At 38.3% G+C, this 15,232-nt stretch overlaps 2 protein-coding genes across 3 annotated transcripts in view; one reads left to right on the plus strand and one right to left on the minus strand.

Annotated features, from left to right (window-relative positions):
• Window positions 1-1,667: 1,667 nt before the first annotated feature.
• LOC121379194 (40S ribosomal protein S14) lies at window positions 1,668-8,262 on the minus strand. Its single transcript, XM_041507693.1, has 5 exons — window positions 8,160-8,262; window positions 4,682-4,828; window positions 4,198-4,359; window positions 3,533-3,609; window positions 1,668-1,782 (listed from the first exon to the last, which is right to left on the minus strand). Exons 2-5 carry the CDS (start codon window positions 4,825-4,827, stop codon window positions 1,715-1,717), a joined length of 453 nt encoding a protein of 150 aa, XP_041363627.1. The 5' UTR covers window position 4,828; window positions 8,160-8,262; the 3' UTR covers window positions 1,668-1,714.
• Window positions 8,263-12,609: 4,347 nt separating this feature from the next.
• Window positions 12,610-15,232, plus strand: part of LOC121378591 (zinc finger SWIM domain-containing protein 8 homolog) — a 40,394-nt gene continuing 37,771 nt past the window's right edge. For both annotated transcript variants that reach the window (XM_041506841.1, XM_041506842.1), the window contains exon 1: window positions 12,610-13,047. In XM_041506841.1, the coding sequence (XP_041362775.1) occupies window positions 12,870-13,047 (178 nt within the window). In that variant the 5' untranslated portion in view covers window positions 12,610-12,869. The remainder of the gene's footprint in view (window positions 13,048-15,232) is intronic.

The raw sequence follows: 15,232 nt of genomic DNA on the forward strand, positions 1-15,232 counted from the left end.
CGCTCTAGACCCACTCTAGTGATGTGGCTCATTTTCATATGGCAGGTGCGCCCTTTCCATGGACTATTGCTAGTTTCCATACCGTCGGACATTTCTTTCCACGTTATAACGTTTCATACACAGCAGTAAAAACTTCAATTATCTTCGTCTTTTGTGCGTCACAATAACTTTTGCCTTTTAATATATAAATGGGTTTTGTAGAAATTAGCAAATTTATGGTTTCGGTCGAATGGAACCATTTTATACATGCATTATTAATGGACTCTGTGAAGCAAGATTGGTATAAACAAAGACTGTGGTATGTGTTATCCTGGCTATAGAATGGTGCATTTAAAGATACCTTGCTACTAATGAAAGGAGTACCGGTGAAGAAAATGATACGCCCATCAGGAGCATCTATATTAATGAATATGTTACAAGTATGATTCAATTCTAATTATGTGAAACTTTTGCAATGGGTTGGATGAATAGTTTATTTTGAACCAACCACCATCCCAAGTTGTTCCTACATGCGAGGTTCGACGGTCCTGAATGCAAGATATGGTACAGACAAGGATTTACTGTTATGCGACCTAGTAATAATATGCAATACACTGTCATCCCAAGTTGTTCCTACATGTGAGGTTTGATGGTCCTGTATGCAAGATATGTCCGGACAAGAAAAAGTTAACAAACGGACGCATGGACAACACCATACCATAACACGACCCATCACAGATAGGCGTATAAAAATGTAGCGGGTTTCTCAACAATATATTTTATAAAACCAAACCAAACGTTCTGACATCAAACAGATGGATCAATGTGCTTTAGTGGTAGAGCTGGGCAGTACATACCATTCAGTATCGGCATCATGTCAATACGGATTTACCCTACAGAGCAAATTTCAAAATACTCAAATTTCAGCATTGAAAAATGGTTCCAGCCATTTAGTAAAGCATTAACAATACATCCGAAGAATGCAAAATGGGTTGGGTATAAATCATATATATGGAATTTAATTTTATTCAGGCATGACTAAACTCAGGTATGCATTTAAAGCAGAAAATACCACTTTATTTTATCAGTATCGTGTCAATACCGAACAACGCATGGATGCAGAGATTAATCACCACAAAAATACATATATCGATACCCAACCTTAAATTTCAATACCACCCAGCTTATCTAGTGGTATCATTAAACTTCTTCTTTTTTTTCCATTGGGGACACATGGCCATAGTTATCTGGTTTATGGGAATACATATGCCCATTCTGTTGTGTAAACAAAGCAGTCTTAATATAGGATAATCAAATCATGCATGCAAGTACCACTTGAAATGGCAGTGTGTCACGCACAATAACCAGTTGCTGCACCCTCATTTTCACGAATTATTGCATATTAAAAGAAATAGTTGTCTGGGTCACATCTTCTTTCTCAATTCATCCTATAATGCGATATATTTTAACAGTGAGGATTGCAAACTATTTTCTTTTTCAATTTAGAACTTGACATCTGTAATTGTCAAAAGCCAACCATTTAACAAGATGTCAATTAGGTAACATGTATATTGATAGGATTCGAAACTTAATAAACCAATTTGTATAATGCTAACCACCCAACCAAAAACAATTTTTTTTATAAACCAAACATACTAAAGCACTTTAACTACACAGCAACAGAACACTTTTTCTTTGAAAGTCTTTTTTTTATGTCACCACATACAGTAATATATTAAAGACGGCGACCGCGGCGGCCTCCCTTTCGTCTGGTGCTGTCAGATGGGATCGGCGTTACATCCTCTGAAAATAAACATTTTACCAAAATTAATACCACCTCCTTGGCAAATAGAAGGAAGGAAATATTTTATTTAACGACGCACTCAACACATTTTATTTACGGTTATATGGCGTCAGACCACACATATATTGAGAGGAAACCTGCTGTCGCCACTTCATGGGCTACTCTTTTCTATTAGAAGCAAGGGATCTTTTATATGCACCATCCCACAGCCTTTGATATACCAGTTGTCGTGCACTGGCTGGAACGAGAAATAGCCAAATGGGCCCACCGACAGGGATCGATCCCAGACGATCAAGCATCGAGTGGGTGCTTTACCACTGGGCTATGCCCCCCCCTCAGCAAATAAACATTTTACCAAAATTAATATCACATCCTCTGCAAATAAACATTTTATTAAAATTAATACTGAGCCAAAAAATCAATCAACAGAGACAAAACAATACAAACAAAGAATGTTAATTTACTTGCACAATATCTTTTTAACGATGCATGGCAAGATATTATATTTTAACACTAGTTTATAGCAGGGAACATTTTGTTCAGGATCGCATTGCAACATGGTAAATATTAGTTGCTATAATCAATGTACAAACTGATAATAACTTTCCAATAAAAATACAAAAAAAACAAAGGGCCGTATTTACAAGACCAGATTTTGTCTTACACACATTTAACTACAAACACTTACAATGCTAAAACACTTACATTTAATAAAAACAGGCTTTCTAAATTTGGCCCTAACTGTTCCATGTGGTCACTGTATTATAAACTCATAATATATGAAATGTCTCAACAGCAAATGTGACACTTAGTTAACGAGTAGAGGAAGCCACTACCATCACATATTCTACTCTTGCCAATTAGCAGCTGGGGGTCTTCAGAGTTTGAAACTCATCAAAAAATATGGTGGCCCAAAAAATTATAATGGACATTGGCAAATTATGGCAAGAGAACCATGAGCATGATTTTAATGTGGAATATAAATATTAATAGATATAGCTCTAAAGAATATCGCCCACATAATATTATATGGGCGACTAATACCATTATTTTTTTAATATTTAAGTTGCCCAAACAGGACATTGGTCGCATTTGGTGACCTGGGGTCTAATTCACAAAACTCTCGCAACTTTGCGATCTCGCAGTGCAATGCTAAAAGACTTGCAAAGAGGATGCTTTGTCTAGCAGAGCCTAAGAGAGCTTTAGGCCCCAGATCATAGGCCGTTTCCAGCCCCAGGTCTTTTTAGATTCACTAACCCACCAGCAGGACAGTATACCACAACTCTTGATGTAATAAATACACCAGCCAATGCTTACCAATTAGCTACATTCTCCCCCGCCACCTCAATAATACAGTACAATGTAATGTAAATCCACATTTTATATTATTATTATTGGTCTTCTAATGCAGGGCTCAACTCAACAACGGCACCAACGGCAACCGCTGTAGCTGCAATGTAAATTACCATCGCATATGGATGTATGGTCAGGTACTGTATTGATGCCATTGGCTAAAAATTATAGTGTCAGTTTTAATTTTTATTTTTTTAAACTGTAAACAGGCTCAAAATTGTAACAGTAATACTTTTTTGCTGTGGCAAAAAAACCTCTTAAAAATAACAGATATAACAAATTCTTACACTCAAACCCCATAATGCTAAATCTACTTTTAAATAAAGAGGCCTATAGAGGTCTATTTAATTTTTTTAATTTTCAACAGTACAAAAGAATGAGTATTAAAATGATTACCAATCCGTCCAATTTTCATTCCCGAACGAGCAAGAGCTCGGAGAGCTGACTGAGCACCAGGGCCTGGGGTCTTTGTCCTGAAAACAAAAAACAATGTAGCAGCACAATTAAGGACATCTCAACAAAATTCTAAATCCGCTAAAAGAAACAGAAGCACAAAAATTTTCAGGGCATATATTTTGAAAGCTATCTTAGTACTACGTTATTATAACAAGGCTGCAGAAAGTATTTGTCTGCTTGTAAAATGAGTAAAAATTCCTATGGATAAATTTTTTTTAAATGCAACTACAAACCCTACAGTCTATCTGTCTTTATGATTTTTTTTGACACGAATGTTAATGTCTTATCAAGTGTTATTAATGTTTTGTCAATATATCTATAGACTTCATTTGAAGTGAAGACATTGTATATTATATTGTTAATAATATATTGTTCGATAGACTGGCGGACTAGCAGAAATTCTGGCGGGCTAGTAAAATTTAGTTGGTTCTGGTCCGGCAGGCTAGTTTAATATTTTCCATTTCTGCACCCCTGTAAAACCATTATAAGCTATGATGTCACTGCGATGGTTTTATGATATTGTAGCACCAATATAGCTTCGATAATATCCAGCCAGAAATTTAAATTTAAAAAAACTTGAGAAGCAGAGATACTGAGTAATTCACCTGTTGCCACCAGTGGCCCTCAGCTTGATGTGGAGAGCAGTGATGCCCAATGTCTTGCAACGCTCAGCAACGTCTTGTGCGGCCAACATAGCAGCATACGGCGACGCCTCATCACGGTCAGCCTTCACCTTCATACCACCAGTCACTCGGACGATGGTTTCTCTACACAAAACAATTTCAAATATTAAAATATATTAAAAACAAATGTTTAAAATTATAAAAAAAAAGAGAAGAGATTAGACATATTACAAAATATGAAAACAGACTAGATACATAACAAGATCATAATTGTCATCCCAAATGTTAAAAAAAGAAAGAAAAATACTTCCATAGAAGTGTATTTAGTTCAAATATTGCCAAAAAATTGGTACTGCTTTTCAAAAATATGATTTTAGGCTTTCTGTTTTTTTCTTTGGAACGGATTTATAATGGGTCCATAACATTTTAATTTCAGTGTTATAAATATAAAAAGAAACATACTTACTTTCCAGAAATATCAGTAACGTGAACAAATGTGTCATTGAAACTGGCATAAATATGGGCAACTCCAAAAACATTTTCTCCTTCCTTTGCCTGAGGACCCAAAACCACCTGTTCTGTCTGCTGGGTCTTCCCTTTACGTGGAGCCATGCTGAAACACAAGTATACATTTCAAGGGTGTAATCTTACTACCTCCCTAAATGCAAAAATCAAACTATTAGAGTTTACTTAAGTGTGTGTGTGTGTGTGTGGGGGGGGGGGGGGGGGGGGGGGTGGTGAGGAGGAAACAGGCAGAACTCTCCATGTCATCTTACAGGGCTTGAAATAGTAAGCAAACTATGGCTTGCTAATATATTTTTAAATTAACAGGCCAAAAGAAATATGTCCTGCTAATATAAAAAATATGGCCTGCAGAAAATAAGACACCTCGAGGTGAGGCAAGGGTTTCGGAAGTGTAGAAAACATTTAGGACCTCTCAGATGTATTTTAGACCATTATGGAATTAAAATGTAACACAACCACAAGTAGCAGACGAGATCATAGTACATAAATCAGTCTTTTTGAAAAATGACAAAATTTCTGAGTGGTTTTAGCAGGTGAATTTTTATTTTACCGGCTAGATCTATAATATGGACCACTTTTCACAGGCCACTATTTTGAACCCTGCTTTAGTTTGCATTCGTCATTTTGAAGTCTGAACCACATTGTTAACGATAAAATTATTATCCTACCTTTAATTACTGATATATTTTACCCACATTTTGCCTACACCGAAATTGTGTATGTGGAATTTGGGTCATTGTAATGGGTTTTTTAAGATTTTTGTCTGGACAAAATGTGGGGGAAATTAAACTGTATATAAAGGTAGGAGAATAATTTAATGTAGTTGTTAACAATGTGGTTTGGACTTTTAGTTTTAGATGTTCAAATACAGCGAAAAGACTTCCAAATGTTCCAGCGGTAACCAGTCAATTCGTACCAGTCATTTCGTACCCAATTTTACCATTTCGTACCACAGTTATTTGGTCATTTCATACCATGATTATTTCGTACCATGACTGTTTGGTCATTTCTACCAAAGTCATTTCATACCTCAATCATTTATTGTGCAGCTTAGTTGACTGATAGTAAAATGTCGAATTACTGATTTAAAAAATAAACATTAGGCTAATGCAGCTATATTGAATCCCCACCCTTAAGAAAGAAAGAAACAAACAAATAAATAACAAGAAAAAGATGATATATTACTTTTATCTTCAAACATTTCCGTTCATCATTATATTAATTACCAGCTAGCACTTTGTGTTAGAATAACATATCAAGATCTTCTAAGTCAAGCTGATCTCAGAAAAACCTTAATTACCCACGAAGAGGAAGGGTGCTAGTCACACAAAAGGTGCTCTTCGAAAATTGGGCACTTTATAGTGATGGGGAAAAGCAGCGTCGGCCGCCTGTTGAAAATCTATTCCAGACTGGTGCATGTCGCTGATGACTGACACCGCAACGCTAGTGATTTCAAAAGTGTTTTAACTGTAGCTTGAGTATAGTTCTGTTTTGTTATGAATTGTGAAATAAAGTTATAATAATATACTTAATCATAGACTAGACCACACACGGATATCCTACATCGATACTGAAGTGACTGTTGATTATAACAATTGTTTATCCAACAGCAATAAGGCAAGCATAGGCAGAGAATCTGTCGACAGTGGGATAAGGACGTAACCCTATATAATATGGGGTGGGGGGTGGGGGTCTCATATCATATGAAATGATCATCAGTGGCAATATACACATGTTCATTTAAACCTTTGTTCACTTTACAAGGTACGTTTACACATCAACGTTTATTCAACAATAAAAATAACAAGTGACAAAAATAAGATACCGAGTACGAACCCATTATGGTACGAAATGGTAAAAAGCACGTACAAAATGGCTATGGTATGAAATGACCAAAACGACTATGGTACAAAATGACAAGTAACCGTTCCAGCATACATGTTAATACTATCGCCAACCCTAAACCTAAATCAACGAACTGAATGCTGGAACGTTCGAAAGTCTGGCCTTTATTTGGTGTCATTGTCATCTTGGGAAGTAAGTCTATAGGCCTACATCTAGCCCGAGCTCTCTGACTGTAAGAGAGCTAGACGGACATTTGGACATAAACACGCTCTCATTACAGTCAGAGACCAAACTATGTCTTTTTTTGGCAATTCCTGACTACCAAACGGTAGGCAACGAGTCCCGCTCTAATACCACAACAATCCTATGTTTGACGTCAAATACCTTTACGTCAATAATTTTCGAGTTAAGCGATACAAAAAAAATCCACATATTAATCACTAATACACATACTACAGAAAGAAACCCGACAGCACCCACATTCAGCTACGCTTCGTGACACTCCGTCGCAACAATTGCAAAGCTCGGCGATCTATTTCGAGACTGGGCGATTCCGCCTTGTGCAGCAGTTACAAGGGTCATCTCATAAGAGGAGGCAGTGCGTAGCACATACTTTTGCCGTATCCTGTCGATAACACCCCAAATGTATCCTTCAAATTCAAAATGGAATCAATAATGTGTAATTGTTTTGGTTTAATGACGTAATGAAATCCAAATTCATCCAAAACGGCATTAGCCAACTCTTCCATGTTGTAACTTCGCTTGATATGAGACGGCCCCTGTAACTGCTGCACAAGGCGGAATCGCCCAGTGCGCGATCACGTGGTCTACGTCTCGAAATAGATCGCCGAGCTTTGCAATTGTTGCGACGGAGTGTCACGAAGCGTAGCTGAATGTGGGTGCTGTCGGGTTTCTTTCTGTAGTATGTGTATTAGTGATTAATATGTGGATTTTTTTTGTATCACTTAACTCGAAAATGATTGATGTAAAGGTATTTGACATCAAACATAGGATTGTTGTGGTATTAGAGCAGGACTCGTTGCCTACCGTTTGGTAGTCAGGAATTGCCAAAAAAAGACATAGGTTGGTCTCTGACTGTAATGAGAGCGTGTTTATGTCCAAATGTCCGTCTAGCTCTCTTACAGTCAGAGTACTCGGGCTAGCCTACATCAAGAGTGAAGAACCAATTTTACAGTTTTATGGATGTGAATTATGAATATAGTAAATTGTAAAGTGCAAACGAAGAATAATGAGCATGTCTACAGACCTCACTCCTAAGTAACACATTCAACTGAATTCATGTTAGAACTAGAGAAACTAACTCTAGATGCTTCTTTTTTTTAGTGTTTGTTTTGGTAGAGCATTTAGAAACTTTGGTTAATACTAATTTAACTCATATCAAAAGATAAAGTGGTACACCTACTAGACTTTTTATGTCATGTACAACAAAAAATAACGACAAATTTTAGAAAGTTTAAAGAAATAAATGTCTAATGTTCATTAATTTACATTCACAATGTTTTATCAACATTTGATGTAGTTGATTATGGTTGGATTATGTTTCATATGCTTACTTCGACTATAGCGAGTGTGAAGTCTCGCTGAAAAGGGAGAATCACGAGAAACTTCGTGCGTTCTTTAGTTACGCTAAAGGGTTCGTCGGAAATTACCAGTCTATTCGTATTCGTTAATTTCCGTGAACGAATATCCACATTTCATATACTTTATTATTAGAGGGATTTGTGACTGACGTGTTGGACTGATTACTGAGACTGAAATAAATTAATATTATTTATCTAGCGGATTAGGCTTAAAAAATTAAAAAATACATTGTTACATATATAGTTAATTTATGTTCATATTGGTCTATGTTGAGTGTCTATCAGTCCGATACCGAAACAATAATTATAAAATTAAAGTTTGCGGGGTTTTTTGTTTTTTAACAATACCACTGGAGCACATTGATTATTACTCATTGGATGTCAAACATTTGGTCTTAGAGGAAACTCACTAGATTTTTTCGTTAGCAGCAAGGGATTTTTCATTAGCAGCAAGGGATCTTTTATATGCACTTTCCAACTGACAGAACAGCACATATGATATACCAGTTGTGGGGCAGTGATCGGGTCCAGAAAACTCCAATCAGACAGTGGGTCCACTGAGGTCGTTAATTCCTGTGACGCTAGCACCTCTGGCGAGAGCTCTACTAACAAATACATTCTGCTCCTCGGAAAAATTATGGCGTCTTTTACCTCAGGATATAAATAAAACAACAATGCTATTATAAACCGTTTGATAGTTTATTTGACTAAACTTTATCTTTGATAATTATCTACTAGTTATTATACAATGTATCTTTTCATCTGTCCGTCCGTCGGTCCATCTGTCTGTTTGTTTGTCTATCCATCCATCCATTCATTTATCGTCCATCCATCCAACCATCCATCAATCCATAAGTCCATTAACCAAACAATCCACCCATTCATGATATTCATCCATCCATCCTCCAATTGATCAATCCATCTGTCCATTGATCCACACAACCAATGTTTTATGCATATATCCATCAATCCATCTGTCTATCCATCCATCAATCAATCAATTAACCCATTCATCAAGCAATTCACGCATCTATCTATTCATCTATCTACACAAACTAAGAACCGAAGGGTTATAGGATCGATCACCGTTGATGGTTTTCCCCTCCCTCCCTCCCTCCCATACAACCATCCATCCATCCATCCATCCATCCATCCATCCATCCATCCATCCATCCATCCATCCATCCATCCATCCATCCATCCATCCATCCATCCATCCATCCATCCATCCATCCAATCCACCAATCCACCCATACATCTATACATCCATCCATACAAGCATCAATCATACACCCATATATTTATGAATCTAACCATTCATCCATTTATTCATTCTTCCATCCATCCATCCATCCATCCATCCATCCATCCATCCATCCATCCATCCATCCATCCATCCATCAACCCACCCACCCACCCACCCACCCACCCATCCACTCATCCACTCATCCACTCATCCGTCCGTCCGTCCGTCCGTCCATCCGTCCATCCATCCATCCATCCATCCATCCATCCATCCATCCATCCATCCATCCATTCATCCATCCATGCATCCATATATCCATCCATCTATCCATTCATGAAGCATCCATGCATCCATATATCCATTCATGCAAGCATTCATGCTAGCATCCATGCATCCATATATTCATTCGTCCATTCATGCAAGCATTCATGCAAGCATCCATGCATCCATATATCCATTCGTCCATTCATGCAAGCATCCACGCATCCATATATCCATCCATCTATCCATTCGTCCATTCATGCAAGCATCCATGCATCCATATATCCATCCATCTATCCATTCGTCCATTCATGCAAGCATACATACACCTATATATCCATCCATCCATCCATCAACCCACCCAGCCACCCACCCATCCATCCATCCATCCATCCATCCATCCATCCATCCATCCATCCATCCACCCATCCATCTATATAAGCATCAAGCATACACCCATATATTTATGAATCTAACCATTCATCCATTTATTCATTCTTCCATCCATCCATCCATCCATCCATCCATCCATCCATTCATCCATCCATCCATCCATCCATCCATCCATCCATCCATCCATCCATCCATCCATCCATCCATCCACCCATCCATTCATCCACCAACCCATCCATCCATGCATGCCTGCATCCATGCTCCATATATCCATCCATCTATTCATTAGTCCATTCATGCAAACATACATACACCTATATATCCATCCATCAACCCACCCATCCATCCATCCATCCATTCGTCCATCCATACATCCATCCATCCATCCATCCATCCACCCATCCACCCATACATTTATGAATCTAACCATTCATCCATTCATACATCCATCTATCTACCCACCCATCCATCCATCCATCCATCCATCCATCCATCCATCCATCCATCCATCCATCCATCCATCCATCCATCCATCCATTCATCCATCCATACAAGCATCAACTCATATATTTATGAATCTAACCATTCATCCATTTATTCATTCTTCCATCCATCCATCCATCCATCCATCCATCCATCCATCCATCCATCCATCCATCCATCCATCCATCCATCCATCCATCCATCCATCCATCCATCCATCCATCCATCCATCCTCCCACCCATCCATTCATCCACCAACCCATCCATCCATGCATGCCTGCATCCATATATCCATCCATCAACCCACCCATCCATCCATCCATCCATTCGTCCATCCATACATCCATCCACCCATCCACCCATACGTTTATGAATCTAACCATTCATCCATTTATCCATTCATACATCCATCAATCTACCAACCCATTCATCCATGCATTTACCCATCCAAACATCCATCCAAATATCCATCCATCCATCCATCCATATATCGATTCATCGATCCATCCATCGATCCATCGATCCATCCATCCATCCATCCATCCATCCATCCATCCATCCATTCATTCATCCATACAAGCATGCAAGCATATACCCATACATAAATATCTATATCTATATATCTAACCATACATCCATCCATACACCCATCTATCCATCCACTCATCTACCCATAAACCCATATATTCATGAATCTAACCATCCATCCAGCCAGCCAGCCAGCCAGCTATCCATCCACCCATCCATCTATCCATCCACCCATCCATCTACCCATCCACCCATTCACTCATTCATGCAAGCATGCAAACGTACACCCATATGTTCATGAATTTAACAATCCATCCATTCATCCATTCATCCATCCATAGCAGTTAAAAAAGTCACTGGAAATGAAATGTCATTTGGACATGATTGGTTTCACAGTGTTTGGCTCGTGACAGAGCTACTGACCCTTGTCACTGGCAACAGGTGAAATAAGATCCGGTTTTCGTCAGATTGTAAACATAATTGATTACTTAAGGAGTGGATTATAGCTATGTGTTTACCATTGGCATGAGAAGAACTCATTGAGTTTCCCACCATTCCAACCAGGTACCCACGTTTGGTATGGCAAAGCCATGATATGTGCTGTCATGTCTGTGAAAAAACAACAACATATGTATGTATAAAGACTCGTTTTTTCTATTGGGTAGTCTTATAAGTAGGCATTTTAAGAGCAAGTGTTGCAGTAATTTATTGGTTGTATTTTGGATACTTAACAGCTAAAGACTAAACTGTGCTAAGCTTCTAACTTTTAATTTCATTGTTAACCCCATATATTACAACATTATTTTAGGTATCCATGTCTAATTATACTGTTGTGATGTACCATATGTATTCATATTTTGCTTATATTGGCACGACTGTAAGGTAGTGATATCAGGGTCCCCAACCCTGACACTACTATATATGTTTATGGGGTTAATATACTTTTCTTTTTTTTATGTGCTAAGCTATCATAGGAACAATATCTGGAGTGGGTGGGGGCACAACCTCTAGTGAACGGGGGGGGGGGGGAGCTGGGCGTTCATAGTCGAGTGGGGGAAACAAGTCATATTTTTACCTATATTTATAGAGAATATGTAATAAAAACTCGTACATTTTCGTCCTCGAATGGGAGGGGGTACATGCCTCCGACACGCCCCCACACTGTTCCTACGGGCCTACCTGAAAAAAAAGAGAGTATATAATAGCCTTGTCGCTGACAAAAGCCTCTACCTGTACTTAATCAGTTCAACTAGTCTAAAATGAATTAACTAATTAATAGACATTTTAGTATAGTAACTGAAAAATTTACGAGTGTCATCTAGTAAACGTCTGGAAGATATTCGAGCTACTGAAAAATATTTACGAACATCATTTACGTCATCGGATATTTTGACATTTTTATAACAAAGACATTCCGAGTTTTCCCGGAATATCCTACGTAGGCGAACATTTCCGGACATGTACGACCGTTCCCGATATTGTTATTTGTTATTGTTGTATACTTCAACATGACCAGTCACTTTGGAAGTCTTCTCAATTTGATCTGATAATGATATATTTTGCAACAGTTTTAGTTTATACAGCTACAGTTCTTTTAAAACCTAAATGTTTGAACTCTCAGAATGAATAGCAATATTCCCATCGATCCCAGTCATTGAACATCTTTGACCAAATTTTTGCTGTCTTTTCCAGGTGACCCTTGGTTTTTGCAAGTTGCTTTGCGAAAACGACAAGCGAGCAAGACTTGTGTTTTGTTCAGCTACTATTGCAGTATGGACTTGATGTTTGAGTGGGAATATGAAGGGGATAGGTTTTCGTTTGATGACAGCGATCGTTTTGAAGAAGATTCGCTCTGTTCTTGGCTAAGCGAACCCGAAAGTCTTTGTAACAACTGGAGAGGTTGGAAAAGGCAAAATGGAGGGCAGACGACGCAAAGCTCTCGCTCACCCGGTAAGTTGGTCAGCTGGAAATTTTCCCGAAGTTTCTTTTCATTTTATATACATTTAATATGTATGGGCAGTAAGCTAACATGATTAAAATGTATCCATATTGTCTGATAAATAACACTGCATTGTACCCAGGCCTTTTAGGACATATTTTTTCATATTGACAAACGCGGGCACTTCATATTCCATTTTCTGGGTATTTCATACCAAACCTATTGTTCATTTTAAGTTGTGTTCACCTGTAATGTTTTTATACCTCAACTGCAGATAATTTCAAACTCAAAAGTTTGCACATCTTTCATCCCCCACCCCATTGTATGTTATTTGATATGGAATGAATTAATACATTGTCATTGAAAGATATTTTTTATTGCATAACTTATAAGTAAGTTATTTTTAACCCTAAAATATATTCAGAATAAAAGCCTATTTGGAGGGGTGGAATATGACAGTCTTGTCTTTGTCAAAAATTTGATAATTCTGACACAGTTTTCAGGGGAAACCAGCCACATTTTTGTTAGGTGCAATGGATCTTTTATATGCTCTTTACCTCACACAAGACAGCGTACATAAAGCCTTCAAATGATGTACCAATCATAGGACACTGACTGGGACAGAAAAATAATGAGTTCAATATTACTGTTATTAGGATCGAAGAACCCCAATTGAGCTCTGCCTGCTAAGCTAGACCCACATTGATCAGTCTTATCCATGATCCAAATCAAGGCCAGCTAAAGATCACTCTCTTGAAATGGTGCAAGGTGAACAATCATATAAAGTTTCAAATAAAATACATTGAAAGTTTATTGTTAGAAGATCAATTCTCCGCTCTCCTAAAACTTTCCAGGTGAGTGTGGAGGGAAGCCGAAGTAATCACTCGGTGCCTTTGTTGGAGAAGACTGCTACTCTCCATTCAGTTAGTCTCTTGGTCTTTTCTCCCCACTAATTTGTTTTCCCATTTAAAGTAACAAAAAAGATATATGTTAAAAACTAATTTTGTTTTGTTTAACAACACCACTAGAGCACATTGATTTATTAATCATTGGCTATTGGATGTCAATCATTTGGTTTGGACTTGTAGTCTTTAGTGGAAATCCACTACATATTTCCATTAGCAGAAATGGATATATACTGAACAAAATAACTTTGCTTGAACATAACTTGATGAAAACAAACCGGGGGAAAAATTGTTATATATGCGTTTAAAGAGTGTTCCATCGTGCATCGTTTGGTTGAAAAATCATGGCCATAGGTTAACAGAAACTGGGAGAAATTTTGATCAAGTGTGGTAGGGGTTAAAAAAAACCCCACCCACTTAATAACGGCTATGACCTCTTGAATTGACCACTGCAGTGCATCGCAGGCGCATAGAATTGACTAAAGTGTTGATTTCTGCCTGTGGAATATTGTTCCATTCCTGAATGAGCGCTTGACGAAGTTCGTTGACATTAGCGGGTGGGTTGGGACGACGCCTCAATCATCTGTCCAGACTATCCCAGACATACTCGATGGAGTTGAGATCAGGACTTTTAGCGGGCCAGTCATCAATGAAATCAATGTTATTTGTCCTAAGAAAATTTACAGTGTCTCTAGCTGTATGAGAGGTGGCATTATCATGCTGAAAAATCGAGATGTTGGCATTGTTATTGAACAGAGGAATGACGTGATGAGCGAGAATGTCATCGCGGTAACGTTGAGCATTTAAATTGCCATCAATGACGACTAGTGGTGAACGATAACCATGGGCAATGGCAGCCCAGACCATGACAGAACCCCCACCCCCGAAACGATCTCGTTCAAGAACACACCAGTCAGCGTAGTGTTAATTTCTCCTACAGTAGACGCGCACCCTGCCATCACCACGTTGTAAAGAAAATCTGGATTCATCCGAAAAAAGAACGGTATTCCAGCATCGCCGTATCCAACGAGTGTGTACATGTGCCCAATTAAGACGATTTAGATGATGATGTTGCGTTAAAATGCATCTGACGTAAGGACGCCGTGCATGTAACCGTTCTCCCGCAGACGATTACGGACAGTTTGCCCACTGATTCGGTTATTATAAAGCCCAGGTGTGTTAGTAGCAGTGGCAGTTTGGAATCGATTGCGCAAATGCGTGTTCATGATATAGCGGTCTTGACCACGCGTTGTAACACGCAGACGTCCAAGTCATTGGTGCTTCCTGTTGT

This window comes from Gigantopelta aegis, chromosome 8 (assembly GCF_016097555.1).
Source record: "Gigantopelta aegis isolate Gae_Host chromosome 8, Gae_host_genome, whole genome shotgun sequence".
Taxonomy (NCBI): domain Eukaryota; kingdom Metazoa; phylum Mollusca; class Gastropoda; order Neomphalida; family Peltospiridae; genus Gigantopelta; species Gigantopelta aegis.